The 18,930-nt window shown below is 57.4% G+C and overlaps 1 protein-coding gene across 2 annotated transcripts in view; it reads left to right on the top strand.

Moving 5' to 3' along the window:
• The first annotated feature begins 499 nt into the window (after positions 1-499).
• Positions 500-18,930, top strand: part of HIP1 (huntingtin interacting protein 1) — a 51,533-nt gene continuing 33,102 nt past the window's right edge. For both annotated transcript variants that reach the window (XM_082068321.1, XM_082068318.1), the window contains exon 1: positions 500-680. In XM_082068321.1, the coding sequence (XP_081924447.1) occupies positions 564-680 (117 nt within the window). In that variant the 5' untranslated portion in view covers positions 500-563. The remainder of the gene's footprint in view (positions 681-18,930) is intronic.

Here is an 18,930-nt window from a genome sequence, read left to right as displayed (position 1 = left end):
GGGCCCGAGCGGCCTCGCAACCCGGCCCGAGCCCCCGGCCCGCTCCTCAGCAGCCCCGCCCGGCCCCGCCAGGGGGCGCCACCTCGGGCACGGGCGAGGCGCGGGTACGGGTAATGGGGTGTGAGCGGCAAGCGCGGGAGCCAATCATCACAGGGCCATGGCAGGGAGGCGTGACCACGGGGCTGAAGTGGGCGGTGCTAAGAGGGCGGTCCCTGAAGGCGGGACAGGGGGCGGGGCTCTGGCGGGGAGGCGGGAGCTGGCGGTGAGCGGCCTCCGGTCGGACCAGTGAGCTTGGCGGTGGTCACGTGAGCTGCCCGCCTGGGTCTGCTCGGAGCCAGCCCTCCCGGGAGGCTCCTCTCGAGTGGCAGTGAGAGCGGCCAATCAGAATACACGGGCGGGACGGCGGGCGGAGCCGCCCCGCTGGAGGCGGTGCCGGTGGGGCGTGCCCACGATTGAGTGGCAGGTGGGCGGGCCAATGGCGCGGGATCCGGCCAGCGGCGGCGCCGAGCGGAGTGGTGGTGAGGGTGCGGCGGGGCCGGAGCAGCGGCGGGCACCGCGGGGCCATGGACCGCGTGAGCAGCTCCATGAAGCAGGTGTCCAACCCGCTGCCCAAGGTGCTGAGCCGGCGGGCGGGCGGCGGCGGCCTGGAGGCGGAGCGGGAGAGCTTCGAGCGTGCCCAGGTACGGGGCGGGGCCGCGGGGCGGGGCCGGGCCGGCGGGCGACGCTGACAGGTGAGGGGGTGCCGCCCGAGGGGGGCGGGGCCAACCGGGGGGCGTGGCTTATCGGGGTGGAGCCAATCAGGTAACGGGAGTTGCTTTAAACCGGGCAGGGCTGGATTGTGTGGGCGGGGCTGTTTTCAGATGGGCGTGGCTTAGTCGAGTGGGCGTGGCCAGGCCAGGTGAGCCGCGGGGGGCGGGGCGCCCCGGATGGGCGGGGCTGGCTCGAGTTGGCAGGTATGTCGGCGTTGGGATGACTGGGTGGAGCGGGAGGCGGGGCTAACCCGAGTGGGCGTGGCCGGGCCAGGTGCGCTGGGTTGACGCCAGTGGGTGGGGATGGCCGATGTAGGTGGAGATGGCTAGAGTGGGCGGGGCTTTCCTGGGTGGGCGGAGCCAGCCCAGCCCCGCCCATGGGGGCAGCCGGTCGCCATGGGGTGGGGGGGGACACGGGTCAGAATCCCCCTGGGCTGTGGCTGCAGCTTCCCTGTGGGGCTGTGAGGGAGCAGCCCAGCGGGTGGGGGCCTTGGACTCCCCCCTGGCCTTGCCTGCGGGGTGAGGGGCAAACCCAGCTGGCTTGAGTTGCCCAGGCGGGGTTTGGCCACCAAGCCCAGCTGGAGCCACGCATGGTGCCCAGGCTGGTGCCCTCCCCACGCTGGGCTCCATCCTGCACCCTCAGAGCCGCCCGCAGGACACGAGAGCCTCTGTCCCTGTTGGCTGGAGGGACAGTGTGCAGCTCTGTGACGGGGTCAGTCACCCCCAGAGACGTCCTGTGCTGCTTGGGGACACTGGCATGGGCAGGGCTGGGACAGGGACACTGACATGGGCACCAGGGGAAGAGGCACCAATGTGTTGAAGAGCGGCCATAGTTCGCTCCTTGTCAGCCCCCAGAGTGTCTGGACGGGGCCTTTTTGCCCTTCACCCATGTTTTAAGTGACAGCTCGATGTCCTGCACAGAAGGGAAGGTGACAGGGGGGGCAGCAGGGGTGCTTTGGGGCAAAAAGCTGGCTATTTGGGGCAAGGGTGTGTTTGGGAGCAGCTTGGAAATGCCTGGACAAACCGTGGCGATGATGAAGAGGGACGAGGGAGGCGTTGGGGACAGCTGGTCCCTGCTCTGTGTCCAGGGGAAGGTGGAGCGGTGCTGTCCTGAGTGCAGGGGGAGAGGAAGGGAAACTGAGGCAGGAGAGGGGCAGCAGGACCGGCTGCTCTGGGAAGGGGGGAAGCAGGACCTGGGTGAGACCACAGCATGTGAGTCATGGCTCGATAGTTAAAGTAACGACCAAGGATCACCTCTGAGGAGTTTTTTTGCACAAAGACAAACATCAGAAATTAAGGTTGGATATGAGATGATGCACAGGGAGTCATCTTACCTTCCTTGCTCGAGTTACCTCAAAAATCAATTATTTATAGCACTGGAGCTGGAACTGGGACTAGTCGGTGTGTGCGATCGCCTGCCTGATCCCGTGGGTCAGCAAACGACCCCGCGGGATCCCCAGAGCTCCCACGTGCTCCCCAGAGCCGCTGCTCCCCGGGACGGGCAGACCCGTTGGGGGCACCGGGCTGGGCCGGGGCAGCAGCACCCGCGGCACCGGCACCGCGGCCCCCGCGCCGCAGCTGTCCCGCTGGATTCCACCTGCGTGTCCGATGTGCAGACAAATGACACCGCGTGTGTTTTACAGAGCTCAGCCTCTGCCTGGATTTTCGTGCTTCTGTGTGTTCAGTTCTGTGCAATTTCCCGTCTTACTTTTTTTTCTTCATAATTCTTTCTTTCTCTCCAGTTTAGGGAACTTGCCGGGCACCCTCAGATCTTCCACACATTGGTCATCCGCGGGTTTTGTCGAACTTCTGCTTTCTGAGGTTTTTTTATAGAAACTTCGTGGGTTTTGGGGTTTCTTTTATTTTTTTTTTGAAAGTGACTTTTCTTAAGAAAAGTTTAATCTGTTAAATGGCCTTTAAAATGAAGATTTTACTTTTGTTTCTGCATGCACAGGCTCATTCCCTCTCCCCCCCAGACCTGCCTGTCTCATGACAGCAGCACAGTTACCAGGAAGACTGTTCTGGGCTCAAAGAGCCAAGAATGTGTGAAAATGGGTGCTTGGTGAGCCCAGGTAACACCCGCTTGGGTTTGGCACCACCTGATTTCCATGGTCTGAGACTCAGCTTGGAAAAATGAGAGCGCGCTACGAAGCTCTGGTGGTGGTGGGACATCCCCGTGGTGGGAAGGTCTGGTGGTGGGAAGCTCTTGTGATGGTGGGACATGCTGGTGGTTGGATGCTCTTGTGGTGGTGGGACAGTCTGGTGGTTGGATGCTCTTGTGGTGGTGGGACATGCTGGTGGTTGGAGATGCTCTAACAGTGGTGGGACATTCTGGTGGTGGGAAGCTCTGGTGGTGGGATGCTTTTGTGGTGGTCCTCAGGTTGCACAACAGCTCTGCCCTGACAACATCTGTCTGTTGGCTTGGGAACAAACAGGAATAAATTTCCTGGTGGCCTCTTTTCTTCTCCCACGGTTGGTCAAGTGTCTCAGTTTTCCTGGTGATGCAAATGTGAGAAACCCGAGGACGCACTGAAACGCGATGTCCCTGCCCTTGTGCCGCTCCATGTGGTCTTGCTGCCTGCGGGGCGAGATCTTCTCAGCAAGAACCACAGAGATCGGGCGTCTGGTTTGGACACACGCCCAAGGGCTCCTCTTTTGCTGTCAACGCTGATAGTTTCATGGGAAGCTGAGCAATAAGGACACCAAATCCCGCCGTTCGGCAGCCCTGCAGATGCGCGGCCGTGGGGCTGCATCGCTGCCATGCAGGGACGGGTGCTGCAACAACTGTCACCCTTTTGCTGGTGTTTCGCTTGCTGTGATTCACCGCTGCTTGTTGCCTCAGCCGCGGTAGGATAAACCTTTGAAAAGAGCAAAGCTCACTAAGGCAGGAGAAAAACCACCAAAAGTGAAAATTCTGCCATATGCTGAGAGAAATGTTTATACTTCACATGGTATCTGCGCCTGGCGTTTGCAGCCCCTGCAAGTTCTCCTGGTTGTATGAGGAGCGTGTCCCGGCGTGGCAGCTCTGCGGGGAACGTGTGAGGTCTCCTCATTGCTCCGAGATCCTCCCTCCCTGGTCTCCTCCCCTTCTCACCGCAGTGGTCTCAGTGGCATCGCTGCACCGTGGTGGTGCCGAGGAGCAAATCTCATTCTGCGCTGGCTCACTTGGCTGGTTTGGTGAAGACCAGATGTTCAGAGCTTGGGTGAGCTGAGATCTTGAGGGTGAAAACGGAGTCAGAAGGATGCAGGACTTCTGAGGGCATGGGGGATGCACACCAGGGTGAAATGCTGGGCCGTGCTGCTCCATCGCTCATGTTTCGGGCTGCCGGGGGAATTTCCCTTCGTTCCCAGCAGGGACGTGGCCGGCCAGGCCGGGTGCTGCCCGGTGCTGGCAGAACCGCAGGCTCACAGGGGTGGATCCCCGAGCAGAGCTGGGGCCGGGACGCTGCAGGTGGGGGACAATCTCACTGCTGACCCAGCGGGATTCTGCTCAGCTGCTCCTGCACTGGCCCCTTCCCTCTTTTGGGAAACGGAACACTGGAGATGGACACGTGTGCTCAGAAAGTGAAGACAGGGAATCGTAGAATCATTTCGGTTAGAAAAGACCCTCAAGATCATGGAGTCCAACCATAACCCACCCCTGTCCCTGCCCCATGTCCTGAGAACCTCATGTCTGTCTGTCCAACCCTCCAGGGATGGTGACTCCAGCACTGCCCTGGGCAGCCTGTTCCAATGCCCCACAGCCCTTTGGGGAAGAAATTGTTCCCAGATCCAACCTCACCCTCCCCTGGCGCAACTTGAGGCCGTTTCCTCTGCTCCTGGCGCTTGTTCCTGGGGAGCAGAGCCCGACCCCCCTGGCTCCAAGCTCCTTTCAGGCAGTTCAGAGATCAGAAGGTCTCCCCTCAGCTCCTGTTCTCCAGCTGAACCCCCCAGGTCCCTCAGCCGCTCCATCACACTTGTGCTCCAGCCCCTCACCAGCTCCGTTCCCTTCTCTCCACTCGCTCCAGCACCTCAAGGGCTTTCCTGGTGTGACGGGCCCAAAATTGCCCCCAGGATTCGCGGTTTGGCCTCCCCAGGTCCCAGCACAGGGACGGTCACTGCCCTGGGCCTGCTGGCCACACCAGTGCTGTACCAGCCGGGCACTGTATCAAGAAGTGCCACTGGAGTCCCAGTGGGGCGTTCACTGAGCTCCAGTCCTTGTTCCTGCCCCTGTGGTTTTTGAGCAGGAGGACAGCACTATGTTGTGATTGCGTGTTATGTTCTGGGCTGCAAAGATGACAACACAACTCTCCCGTATTCCCCTGTCCCAAGCGTTGCTGTGACACCCCGGCCGTGCTTCGGTGTGGTCATGGGCTGCCCAGCCCGGAGATGGTGCTGGGTCCCGGTGCTGGGGACGTCCATGCAGCGCAGGTGGAGACGGTGCCTGGGGCTGCAAATGGGGACAGAGGTTTTGTGCTTGTCCCCAGAGCTGGTGCTTCTGGGGCTTTGTGCACCGAGGTCACCCACCCATCGGGGTCTCTGTGGCCTGGCCCACCGGGGATTAATCCCAGGTCCTCATAGTGATGGGTGTTGGGAGAAGACGCTTCTTTAAAATTCCTCCAGAAAACTAAAAAACTTGCACCTGAGTGCTTTTTTTTTCCTTGAGAAAGTCACCAATAGCAGAGGGAAATCTGGACCGCTTGGGCCGCCCATGGCCACCACCTTCTCTCACCAGTTCTTCCCTGCTCTGCTGCTGGAGGACCCTGCTCGAAAACCAGGCGCGCAGAGCTCGTGTGGGAGAGGGAGAAAATGTACCAGCCACAGAGGGCTGTCGAATGAAATGGGCTTTTTGTTTTTAATTCCTCCCCCAGTGTTGATTTCTAAATTCTTTTGATGTGGGAACCCAAATTTTTCACAGCCAGATGCAGGTTGAGAGCAGCTCCGTGCACATCCTGGTCACCGCCACGGGCTGTGCCACCTTTGGCCACTGTTGCAGCCCGACCGCCACCGCTAATGCACTTAATCCCTCTCCCCCATCATTTAACAATTGAGAATATGGCACCATATCTCCCATCCACAGCGGCCCTGTTGGTTTCAGACCAGACCCGGTTTGGTACGACTCGCAGTCGCGGAGGAAATACCATTTTACTCCTGCAAGAACACACCATTTTTGTGGTTTGGGTGCTGCAGCGCCAGCAGCTTTGCCAAGAACTCCAGTTCTTACACAGGAAATGAGGCTCCTTTCAAAGCACCAGAGTGGGGCTATATATATAGCCTCTCTGAAAAGATATTTAAAGAAACATATTGACACTAGGAAGAACAGGAAAAAATAGCTCCGGGCTGCGGGGAGCGAGGGCTGAAGGCAGCTGAGCCCGTCCTGGGGGAGTAGGTGATACAGGGGATTAATTCACGGCTGTTTCATCTGCGGGAAAATGAGCTCCCGTGCTTTGTGCTGGGCGAACCCCTGTGCTTTCGGGCTCCTGTCTTTTAATCGGAATTAGAGGTGTTTGGGATTGAATACAGCTTCAGCAGCGAAGAAATGAGTCATCTCATCTCTTTTCAGCAAGTCCCTCTTAGGAACTTATTTCCATCCCCAGGGAAAGAAAATAGTTTGTCTTTTACCAGATTAGGGGCTGCTTTGCTTTTTAGTGCAATCTGGGATGGAAGGGTTTGGTTTGGGGTTTTTTTTTAAATACATGCAGAAATAACTTGAGTGTTTTAATGTGGTGATGGACTCCAGAAGCAGCCGAGCCTCAGGAGGAGAAATGTTTGGTACTGAAAGTGGGGGACACCTGCCAGCGAGTCCAGGGGCTGCTCCGCACAGGGACGCGATGCTTTTGGAACAAGTGCCAAGGGGCTGGTGGGGATACCAAGGGCTGGGGGTCGTTGCTGCCCCCAAACCCCTTTGCCCTTCACTCAGCACGTGCCGCCCTGATGGCTTCAAGAGGCTCTGTAAAATCTGATCTTTAAAATACAGATCAGCACGAACAGCGTGAGCAGGGGGTTGTAATTCCGTGGCTCTGCGGTTGGGAGAGCGTTCCCCGCCGAGGCTGCTCCACCGGTGAGCACGGGGGCTCTGCCCCCCGAACTCCAGCCTGCGTAACTCCCACCTCCTGCAAACCTGTGGGAAAGCAGCCAGCCAGGGGGATTATTTGTACCAAACTCCTGTTGGAGGACTCAGGACCGAGCATGGCCCCTCTGCCAGCACCGACAGCGGCCCCCGAGCCCGGGGAAGGTGCTGGGGAAGGGCAGGGGACACGGTGCTTGTCGCAGGGAGGGGGTGGCTCGTCCCAGCATTGCTCTTCCAGGGAAAAACCTCTGGACAGACCAAAGCGAAGGGGCTGAAGCTGCAGGAAGGACAATTATTTTGAAGATCCGAGAAGCTGAGGATGGGGAGAAGGTGCCCGTGGCAGCTCCCAGCGCCTCGTCCCGCGGGTGCGACTGGGGCCAGGCTGAGCGTCGCCTCCCCCAGCACCGTCCCTGCTTGTCCCATCGCCCGTCTCCGCCTGTGGAACTCCTTTGGTGCTGTGGCTGGTGGGCTGAAACGTCCGCCCAGCCTTTGTGCAGACCCTGAGCTCGGCAGACACCAGGTCCTCAGACACGTGTATTTCTGAGCCAGAAAACTGGATATATTTGTAACTCAAAGCGAGCAAGAACAGGAGCAGTGGCTGGAGCCAGAGGTTGCCACATCTTTGCAGGCTTGTTCGTATGCAAACCTCACACCTTAACTTTAACAAAATTAATTTTTTATTAAAAATGTATTTTTTAATTAAGAATATTGACAATTATGTTTGTAAAAAACATAATCAGCACACAGCCAGCAATGCAGGCAGGAGAGGAGGCTTTGCAGGCTCGGCCTCCCTGGGCTGGATCCTGGCACAGCATGTGGAGAATCAACTTAAAACCCCTCTGGCCTAAAGGGATTCAGCCCCTCTCCACTGCCCCCGAGGGTGACCCGCGCTGGGACGGTGGGGGCACGGGGCCAGCAGCTGGGGGTGGCGCAGACGCTGGAGGAAGGGCTGGATCCTGGCCCTGGTCTCTGCCACCAGCTCGGCTGATTTCTTTTGCACAGTCACCAAATGTGAACGCTTCCTGGGGACAGACTGTTCCCGGGGCGACAGCAGGAACCAGCAGCGCAGCCCGTGGTTTAGCCCGGCTGTGCGAGTCCCAGCCCACGGCCGCACTAATTATACATTGTGTGCTGTTCCGGGCTAATCGCGGTGGAGGGTAAATGATCCCTGGTCTACAGGCAAAAGGCAAAGTTACTTGCTCCAAGGCATATGCAGACATTTAATATTTTATCGTGGATTCGCTGGATGATTTGGGTTGGGAGGGACGTTCACAGATGATCCAGCCCAAGCCCTGCCACGGGCAGGCACATCTCCCACCAGAGCAGGTTGCTCAGAGCCCCGTCCAGCCTGACCCTGAACACTCCAGGGATGGGGCACCCACAGCTGCTCTGGGCAGCCTGTGCCACTGTCTCACCACCCTCACCGTGCAGCATTTCTTCCCCGTGTCCAACTTAACCCCATCCTTGTTCAATTTAAAACTGTGTCTTAGCACACAGAGCTTCCTTTTGTAACCACAGAATTTCAGTCCCTTCTTTTGCCTGGGTGTTTCTGCCGCTCGATAAGCCTCACGCCAATGGAGAGCGCCGAGTGTAGGTCGGTCATGGTCACGGTTGGTGATGTCCCATGGGGACGGGCTCAGCCTGGCCACAGCTTCCAGCCACATCTTCAGCCCCGCACAGAGGTGGTCCGGGTGGTCCCTGTTCCGCCGCGGGCTGTGCGGCGGCCTTGTCCATCGCAGCCCGTGCCTGGGTGCACGCTTGCTGATCCCTTCTTGCCCAGCCTTGAGCCCACCATGCCAGGTTGGTGCTGGGACAAGCGGACACCGTTGCTTTTTCTGTTCTCAGCAACACAGAAACCATCAGCGCGGTGGCTGCAAAAGCTGCGTTACTGAGAAATCAGGGAGCTCCGCAGCTCACTTGGCTTTATCCCGCTCACAGTGATGCCGCCAGGCTTTCTTTATGGCTTGGTCATGAAACTCAGGTTGTGTTGTGAGGTTGAACTTGACTTGCCCAAATCTGCCGCCCTCTGAGTCTTGAGGTAGAGAAGACTCTCTGTTTCTTCACTGTTGAGCAAACTCACATCGAATTGCTGAAGCTGTGGTTACTTTGCTGCAGGACTTTCATGATTTTACACGCTATTTTTCCCCAGTCTGACTGGTAGCCAGCTTGATGTGATTACAGTAAATCCCAATTTCACAGCATCAGCCTGTGCCCTTCCCAGCTGGGATTTTGGTCCCGCTGCCCCCAATGCTGCAGCAAAGCCCGTTGGCGTCTGGATTTCTGTGCCCTGGGGGTTCTCCCATGGTCCAGCACCCACCACTCGTCTTTCCACCACATTCATGGCTTTACCAAGTAACCGATTCCCGCGTGGGACGGCGCAGCCCCTCGGCTGGCACCTGGAGAGGGCACATTAAATATTTACCACGTCAAAAAGAGGCAAGTTGCAGCAAACAAAGGGACCCTTTTGGAGAACAGGCTTCTCTCGCCAGGGCTGGGCTGGAGAGCTGCTATTTATTGTTACCATTTGTCTCTTTTATTCCGTGCGAGCAGCTCAGCACTCTCTTTAGAGTGCATGGCATCGCATTTTATTTTAATTAGCAGATGCCGGCTGGAAAATAGTGTTTTCCAGTCATTGTGTTCACATGGAAGTGAACAAGAATGCGGGGTTTTGTAAACGCAAATGGTCTTGCAAGGTGCTTGTGCCAGAACATCAGGGACACCCAGGAATTGTCCCTGCTCCTTCTGAGAGCCCAGAGAGGGTGATGGCACGAGTGCGGAGATTCAGCAACAGCCCTTCACCGCCCTAGTGATGCGTCCGGAGATGCAGCTCCCAGCGACAGCATTCCTGCAGGAGCTGGGTGCGGGAGGGCTCTGGGTGGGGTGACAAAGAGCAATTTGCATCTCCTGCACAAGCGAGATGTGGCCCTCAGGTCCCCAGCCTGCTGCTGGTGATGGTCGCAGTTCGTCCACTTGTGGACTAAGTGCAATCGCTGCAGTTCACTGAACCAGACACCGATCACCCCTTCTGCATCTCCATGGGCTTGGCAGCAGGTCCCACGGGTGCTGGCCCTTGTCCTTGCTGGCGTGCCCTCAGAACTGCTCACAGCGCAAGTCTCACACCACCAGGTAGTGGTGTTTGGAGATTTCATATGTTCATAGAATCATTTTGGTTGGAAAAGACCCTCAAGAACATCAAGTCGAACCATCCCCCACCCCTGGCACTGCCCCATGTCCTGAGAACCTCATGTCCGTCTGTCCAGCCCTCCAGGGATGGCGACTTCAGCACTGCCCTGGGCAGCCTGTTCCAATGCCCCACAGCCCTTTGGGGAAGAAATTGTTCCCCACATCCAACCTCACCCTCCCCTGGTGCAACTTGAGGCCGTTTCCTCTGCTCCTGGCGCTTGTTCCTGGGGAGCAGAGCCCGACCCCCCTGGCTCCAAGCTCCTTTCAGGCAGTTCAGAGATCAGAAGGTCTCCCCTCAGCTCCTGTTCTCCAGCTGAACCCCCCAGGTCCCTCAGCCGCTCCCATCACACTTGTGCTCCAGCCCCGCACCAGCTCCGTTCCCTTCTCTCAACTCGCTCCAGCACCTCAAGGACTTTTCCAAGGTCTTAAGGCGATGCTGAAGTGGAGGCAGCAGAAGACTTTGACTTATGCGTTGAAGAAGTCCACACAGGCTAGGAATGGCTCCACCAGAAGTGATTTCTTCAGTGACTTCATTGACTTACTCAATGCGGAAGGAGCCATCTCTTCTGGTGGAGCCATTCCCAGTCCATGGCCTGGCAGAGATCCCAGGTTTTCCCAGCCAGAAAGGATTTGTGCACTTCACGCATGGGAATGAAATGTTCCGACAGAGTCAACAAGGTTTGACTGCTCCTGTGGAGGTAAATACTTGCATGGAGAGGGCAAAGTAGGTATTTCTAAGTTAGCTGAATTTTATGGTCTCGTTCTATTGTCTGGAACTTGCACGGTCCATACTGTCCTGCTGGGACACGTGGAGCAGGTCTCAGGCGAGGTTTTTAGCCCCTTCAGCAAGGAGTTTTGCTTTGGTGCAGCTCATTCCTGCCGGTGGTCCCGGGAGAGGCTTTGTGCCCAGCCCTGCTCCCCGTGGCACCCACCACAGGTGTCCGTGGGTGTCCCTGTGCCCCCTCCAAGCACAGAGCATCTCATCCCTGCGGGGACCCCAACTTGTGATGAATGGGAGGTGGCACGCAGCACGGGGTGAACTGGGCCTTCCCCTCGCTCAGGAGGGATGAGCGACACCGGGGTGACTCGGGCCACGGCACAACCAGCATTTCGGTGGGTGGGATCCAGCCTGGAGCTTCTGCCATGCCCCACAGTTTCATGGGCACCTCAAAGGGCAACGCCAGCTGAGGACGTGGGTTGAGTGAGACCATCTCATGGCTTCACTCATCTCCTGGTGCGATGCTCTTGGCCACGACGCTCCCCTCTTGTTTGTCTGCCCGCTGTTGCAGTCCCGCTCCAGCTCTGTTTATAGCTCGGGCAGAAGCGCCTTGAGCTTCGGCGTCGTCGGGGAGGCCGAGCACACGGGGAGGAGCTGCAGCTAGAAATAGGGCTGCTCCCTGCTTATGCATTCCAGTTTTATTATTTTTGTAGCTGAGATGTCCAAGTTTGAAGAGTCCCACCGCCGCAAGCGCCAGGCTGGGAACCGCGTCCTGCATTTTTTCCATTCAGATTGGGTCCTGTTCTCCTTCTCCTCATTCCCAGTGCCCTCACACTGGCTGCTGAGCCCCAGGTGTCTGTCCCAGGGATGGGCCCTCTCACCCGTGCCTGTATTTTCCGTAACCCCCACATTTCACCCCTTGGTGCAGCTGGTTTGGCAGAAGAGCTCCCAATGCTGGCCGTGTTCGCCAAAGCTGCAGAAATTAATAACATCGGGGGGGTGGATTAGTGATCAGGTATTTGCTGAAGCTGCTGCGTGGTGAGCAAAGAGCTCAGACAAAATGTTCAGCGATTTCTGCCCACTGGGAGGGAAGCGAAGCTTCATCTGCTGCAGGGCCGCCAATAAACGGGAGCAAAAGAAGAGCACAGCTTAACAAAGCCGGAGGTTTTCACTCCTTACAATTCACTGGGATTTTGGCCGCCGTGCAGAGCCGGGCAGGGTGCGGGTCTCGCACAGGCTCCCCCAGGCAGCCCCGGGCATAATTAACTATATCACCTCTAGACTTCCCCGTTAATGTTTTGGACATGCCACAGGTTCAGTCTCCCCCTCCTAGAGTTTTTATCCCCCAGGAGCCGTTTCGGGTCCTGCTGCCCCTGCCGGCCCCTGTGAGCCCCAGTGGGGCAGGAGGGCTGTGGTGGCCAGGACATGCCGACGTGACACCGATGCTGGGCATGGGACAGTCCGAGTGCCTCCCGTCCCGTTTCCCTGTCCAACAGGAACGCGCATGTTTTCCACACCCAGACCTGGTTTTACGCCCTCGGTTCCTCTCCAGCCGCGGTGCGGGCGCTTGCAGGAGCCGGACAGTGCAACCCTTTCTTCTCGGGCTGGGTAAACCGAAGGGCGTGCTGGCTCGCGCTCCGGCCAGCGCTGTTTGTTTTCAAACGAGGAAAATGAGTAAAAACTAATATTTGCATCTCAGGAAGGGATTTCGCAGCCTTTTGCACAGAGTCATTGCCTGCTATTCCCTGTTGGTGAGCGTCAGGCAGGCAGCAATAACACATGAAACACAGTTTCCTTTATACGCTGGGGTATTTTTCCAGCTCCGGCTCCACCCTGTGTCCCAGCGGAGATCCCAGCCCCGCTCCGCGTGTTCCCGAGCCGTGTCCCACACCCAGCGGCGGGCGGCACGCCAGATGTGCACAGCTGGGCGGTCATGGCACATCACCTGCAGCGGGGAGCACCACGGGCACCGGAGAGTGTGTGACCCACTGGTGCCTTTGAAAGAGAACAAAGCAATCTTGCACTCACGTACCAGAGCAGGATGGGTTTAATTTGCAGTGAGATGTCCAGCAGAGAACATCCTGGTTCCTCTGGCCCGTCCTGCTCCTCCGCACGGGGAACAGACACCTCATCGCCGGGCGCTGAGCGCGGTGACAGCAGCACGAACAGTGTGGGGTGGCCTGGACACAGGGATGGCTGCTGGGGACTGGGGATTGGGGACCACGATTGTGTCTTAACGAGGCTTGATGCTCATTCTGGAGAAGAGAAGCTCCGGGGAGACCTTATTGTGGCCTTTCTGGACTTAAAAGGTGCTCATAAGAAACATGGGGACAGACTTTTGAGCAGGGCCTGTTGCTATAGGACAAGGGGTGATGGTTTAAACTAAATGAGGGAGATTCAGGCTGGACATGAGGAAGAAATTGTTGCCCTGAGGGTGGTGAGAGCCTGGCCCAGGTTGGCCAGAGAGGTGGTGGCTGAACCATCCCTGGAGACATCCCAGGCCAGGCTGGACGGGGCTCTGAGCACCCTGAGCTGGTGAAGATGTCCCTGTCATGGCAGGGGGGGCACTGGGGGAGCTGGGAAGGGCCCTTCAACCCAAACCATTCTGTGATTCTATGATTCTGATCTCCTGGCAAATCCCAGGGGGTGCACACAGAGCTCCATCCTGCTCCATTGGCCACAGCCCTCTGTCACCTTTAGGGTTAGGTCTTATGTATTTATTAAACCAGTATTTATTAATTATAAAGGTCAAACCTTCCCAGTGGCAGAGATCTGGACTCCAGGAGTGAGTTATTTCCTTGCTCGGGGAGAGGGGAGCAGGTTCAGCCTGAGGGATCACCCTGGCACTGGTCACCCACTGCATGTAAGGGGATGATGAATTAAAAGTGTCATTTTTATCTGTCATTTAGCCACCAGTTCGTTTGCTCCACTGTTTTCTCCCTGGATTGCAATGTGCACCTCGATCCCGCAGGTCTGGTGGGAGGGAGACGAACCTGCTGCCCCTTGTCAAGAGCTCGGGCTGCAGACCCCGGCTCTGGAACCTGCGGCACTGGGGGGAAGCAGCTCTGCAGGGGATGGGGAGGTGGACGGAGGTGCTGGGGGGTGGGAGAGCGGTTTGCAAAACCAAAGAAAGCTGAGAAACCTCGGAGGAGATGGCATTGCTGTGCGCCGGCCTTGCCTGCGTCGCCCCGACCTCTCCCTGCACGGCGCTTAAATATGAACATAGTCGGGGCTGGAAGCTTTCCCGGGGCTCTAAATATGTTGCCTATTTCCTATAAATACTTTTGCCGCTGCCCGTTAGCTCGAGGCAGGCTTGGTGTCTGCAGCTCTCTGCGTCCTGCCAGCGCTGCTTTGCGGGGTCTGGCAGGATCTGGTGGGGTCTGGTGTGGTTTGGCAGGGATCTGGTGGGATCTGGTGGGGTCTGTCGGGGATCTGGTGGGGTCTGGCAGGGTCTGGTGGGGTCTGGCAGAGTCTGGCCCTGTAGGATTGGGTCCAGCCGCAGGGAAAACATTTGCTGTGACGTTTCCCAACCTCTTGCATCAGGTGGTTTCATTTCAGACGAGTTTGTTCCTTGTTCGTGGTGCGGATGTGCCGGAGCTGTTAGTGTTTGGGTGCTGAGGTGTGGTGTTCATTGCAAACCACCGGAAGCAGCCACTCAAGCCCTTTCTCCTCCATCCTTTGGGGAAATAAAGCTCAAGAGAAGGTGTGGGAAGGTCCTGGGTGCTGTGTGTGAAAGCCTTGGCCGGATGTTGAGCTGAAGCATCACACAGGTGGCTTTGCCACCAGATCTGTGGTCTCAGTTCAGGGGACAAGCGAAAGCAGATAATTAAAACGGTTGCTCTGCCGGGGCAGAGGGTGAAGCAGTGAGCGGGGAGGCTGCGGCTCATCCTGCCTCTCATTTTCCCTCTTGCATTTTTAATCCTGTTGGCTTTGCAGAGCTGCTCGCTGAGCTCCGCCTAACCTTGGGCCGGCTCCATCCAGGCGACGTTACACGAGGCTCGGGCAGTTGCTGTAACACCAACGGCTATAGATTGAACGCGGAGCTAAAAATAACAAACAATCGATAATGGCAGCACAAACCCTGGCTTTATTTATTTATTTTTTAGAAAGAAAATCTGTATATTGACAACACAACAAAGCTCCTTCCTGTAAAGGCAGCAGGGATAATGGAGCCCAGGGCTGGCAGCGGCACCGGCTTCGCCCATCATCCCACGGGGCCAGGGGGGTCCAGCACCCCAGGGCCCTTCGTGTCCCCTGTGCCCGGAGCAGCACCCGCTGGGTGGAGCTGGGGGGTCGGTGTCCACTGAAATAACCCCCATGGCCGGCAGCTGCTCGTGCTGCCTGTGCTGCCTGTGCTGCCTTGTGCTGCCTGCGCTGCCTGTGCTGCCTGCACTTCCTGTGCTGCCTGTGCCGCTTGTGTTGCCTGCACTTCCTGTGCTGCCTGTGCCGCTTGTGTTGCCTGCGCTGCCTGTGCTGCTTGTGCTGCCTGTGCTGCCTATGCCACTTGTGCTGCCTGTGCTGCCTGTGCCACTTGTGCCGCTTGTGCTGCCTGTGCTGCCTGCTCTGCCTGCACTGCCTGTGCCGCTTGTGCCGCTTGTGCTGCCTGCGCTGCCTGTGCCGCTTGTGCTGCCTGCGCTGGCTGTGCCGCTTGTGTTGGCTGCACTGCCTGTGCTGCCTGTGCTGCCTGCGCTGCCTGTGCTGCCTGCACTGCCTGCGCTGCCTGCGCCGCTTGTGCTGCCTGTGCTGCTTGCACTGCTTGCACTACCTGCACTGCCTGTGCTGCTTGTGCTGCCTGCACTGCCTGCGCTGCATGTACTGCCTGTGCTGCCTGCACTGCCTGTGCTGCCTGCACTGCCTGCGCTGCATGTACTGCCTGTGCTGCCTGCACTGCCTGTGCTGCCTGCACTGCCTGCACTGCCTGCGCTGCCTGTGCTGCTTGTGCTGCCTGCGCTGCCTGCACTGCCCGCTCCTGCCCGCTCCGTGCCGGCACAAGCCCTCGGCGCGGCCGCCAGCCCTGGCCCCGTGCCCGCGTCTGATCTGCTTTTTCCTCTCGCTTTCACATGCCCAGGGAAGTGCGGCATTACAAGGATTTGAAAATGGCCTTGAGCTTTTTAAGCACCGCTCCAGAGCGGATATTTTTCCCTAAATCAAGATTTGCAAAGGTATTTGAGTATTAGTCGGCTGGGGGGATTTCCAGAACTATCAGAGCACCCAAACACCCTTCAAATCTGCCTTGCGTGCGAGTGCAGGTTTGGTATTGAAAAGCAGCTGGTTCACCAAGACTGTGGTGATGTGGGGGATATTGTTTTGCATCGTTGCTGTTGCTGTAAGGTTCTTCTGAAGGCTGTTCATTGCTGGGTCTCCTCTGAAAGTTGTGGCTGTGTGGGATCAGGCTGAGCTGTGGTGCCCGAGTCCAGAGAAACTCGTCACACGTTCAGCTCCGGCCCCTGCGGCTGCTCCGTCCCCGTGTCCCCGTAACCCATGGGGAAGGTGCTGCTGCCCAGGGTGCCCAGGGCAGGTCCCGATGTTTCGGAAGGACTCGGAGCAGCGTGGGGGATCAGTCGGGAAAGCTGTTCTGTGTTACGATGCTCAAACCTCCCAGCTCAGTAACAATCCAAATCCATTGCCATAAAGGTGGGGGTTTCCTCTAACTCACACTGTGACAAATACACCCTGGTGCCCAGTGTTTGCTCCCTTCTCCTAGAAAGCAAAACTCCTCGTGCAGCCCGTGGTGCTCACCCAGCTCCATGGCCCAGAAACTAAACCCAGCCTAAACAGGTCCCCAAATGGTGCATCCCCCGTGGGAGTGGCTGCCGCTCCAGATCCAAAGAGATGCTGAAAAGCACTGAAACCTGCAAAACAGAAAAGAAATAGTTTTCAAAGTGCTCAGTGGTTCCCCCAGTGAATCCGCTATTCTGTTTTATACCCAGAGCTCTGAAAACCCCGGGATCCTGGAGGTCCCAGACTGGAAAGATGCTCCAGCAGCACCTTGAATGGTTAAGCCTTGGGGCAGGACTAGTTTATCGTGAGCTAAGAGAGTTGCTCTGGGGAGGTGGATTTAAACTGCTCCTACACTGGAGCAGCTGGAAAAAAAAAATGTCATTCCACGAGGAAAATGAATTTAAGAGACTGAATCCAAGGGGTGGTTTGAGAGCGCAGCTCCTGTTTGGTTCCTTCCCTCGGGGAGAACTTGGGAAATAAAGATCAAGAGGGAGCACCAGATATTATTAGTCATCAAGGAGGGAGGCGGCTGCAGGGGAAGAGGGTTTAAAAGGTTTCGCAGTATTTTTAGACCTGGTAAAATGAACAGTAGGTGGGGGAAAAAGAGGCAGGAGGCTTTTGAGAGAGACGTGAATGCTGCACGGAGCAGAGCGGTCCAGGCTCCATCCCGCCCCGAGCGGCAGCTCAGGCGGAGATTTGCTCGAATAGAAGTAGGGAATGTAAAACCAATAAAAGAAAATGCCTTCTAGGTCATTACTGAACAAACCTCATCAAGCTGGCTGTAATGACAAAAGGCTACATTTGCCAAGATGTTTTAGCCCTAATTCCCTTCATTTTAGCAAGAGTCAGCTGCCAAAACAGAGTTTAAAAGCTGCTCGCGGAGCCTCTGGTGGGCTCAGGGGAGATGCTGAACGTCTCTCCTGCTTCTTCATCCGTCGCGGTCCAGACCACACGTACCGTCCCGGCAGCTCGCAGGAGAATATCGGAGCTGCAGGAGGATGGAGGGTGTCCCAGGCCGTGTCAAGGGTCTCGGAGCGAAGCCCTGGAGGAGATTAGAACAGCTGGGGGTGAGGAGGGGGCTCTGCGCCTCGCCGCACAGCGGGAGGATGATGAGGGCACTTGGGGGACAGAGTGAGGTGAGAGGTGGGCTCTCCCCCGGTTCTCCATGGCTGTGCCATCCCTGTTCCCTGCTGGGAACTGTCCCTTCCCAGCCCCGAGCAGAGGGGCTGGCGGAGGCAGCACCTGTGATGCCCTGGGGTTTTCAGCAGCTCCTTCCGCCACCCCCAGCATCCCCCCCACCTTCATTCATGAGGGAGTTCCCTCCATCTGCATTCCCTCTGGAGAGGTTTTCCAGGGCTGGAGAGGCTTTCCAGGGCTGGTCCTTGCAGGCTCGTCCCGAGTCGCTGGGACGGGAGGCAGGAGCCAGGACTGCAGCGTGTGGTTTTGCACACCTGGCTGGGATGCTCTGTATCCCCCACTCCTGCCGCAGCAGCACACAGGTTAGAGCAAGTTCACTTATCGCACAGGCTTTGGCGGAGTTGTGTGAGCATGTTAAATATTACATGTCTATATATTTGTATATATAGCAGTTGAAGGAAGTCATGCTGTAAGCAGAGCTGATGCTCCTGCAGCTGCAAAGAGCCTCAGCATCTTTATGGGAGCCCCTGGGAATAACCCGGGACCACCACGCGGGGCAGGAGCAGCTCTCGTGTGCCAGCACCAGCGTTTTTCCACGGCCATGCGGTGAACCACAGCGGGGAACTCGCATGGGCTGGTAAAGCAAGGAAATTTCTTCCACACCAATGCACCCCGCAGCGCTGGGATGTGTCCCCAGAGTTGCACCGGTCCCTCCTGAGCCCCCGTGTGGTCACACACGCTGCCGTCCCCACTTGGTGCTTTCAGCTTGGCGATCGCAGCTTTGCCTGTCCCTGAGGAACGTGGGTTTCCCTGTGCCCTGGGAACCCTTCCAAAATTGCCTTTAAACTAGTCTTTTTCTAGAGCTATCTTGGCTCTTATTTTTGCCCTCGATCTGAACGCCCCCCTTGCTGTGAAACCGGGTGGACTTGGAGCCCTCTGCCTGTTCCCCAAGTGCTTCCTAGTGGCCTCCAAAATTCAGGTTTGGCTGGTCAGAGCAGCTCAGCCACGAGGAGCCACGCGGTGGTGGTGGCTGTGCCATGAGCCTGTCCCGGCTCGGCCTCATCCACAGGACATCATCGGTAACGCCAGTGGTTATCTTCTGTCTAAACCAGCTTTAGCACCAGCTGAGGTGTTTGATTCAGGGCTGAGCTTGCAAGAAAGCTTGATGTTGAAATATAAGGTTAATGATGGCGAGCGGACTTAATTGGTGGGATTAAGGAGGGATGCTGGGAGCAGAAAGCCCGCGGGCGGGAGGTGGAGCGTGTGGGGGGCAGCTTGGCCTGGCTGCACACAGCATTCGATGGCATTACAGGGTGTCACCAGTAAATATGGCTAAAGAATGGATCCATGCAGGTGGCATCATAGGAAAAGTC

This window comes from Streptopelia decaocto (assembly GCF_964273445.1).
Source record: "Streptopelia decaocto genome assembly, chromosome: 18".
Taxonomy (NCBI): domain Eukaryota; kingdom Metazoa; phylum Chordata; class Aves; order Columbiformes; family Columbidae; genus Streptopelia; species Streptopelia decaocto.
This window is presented reverse-complemented; position numbering and strand designations above follow the sequence as displayed.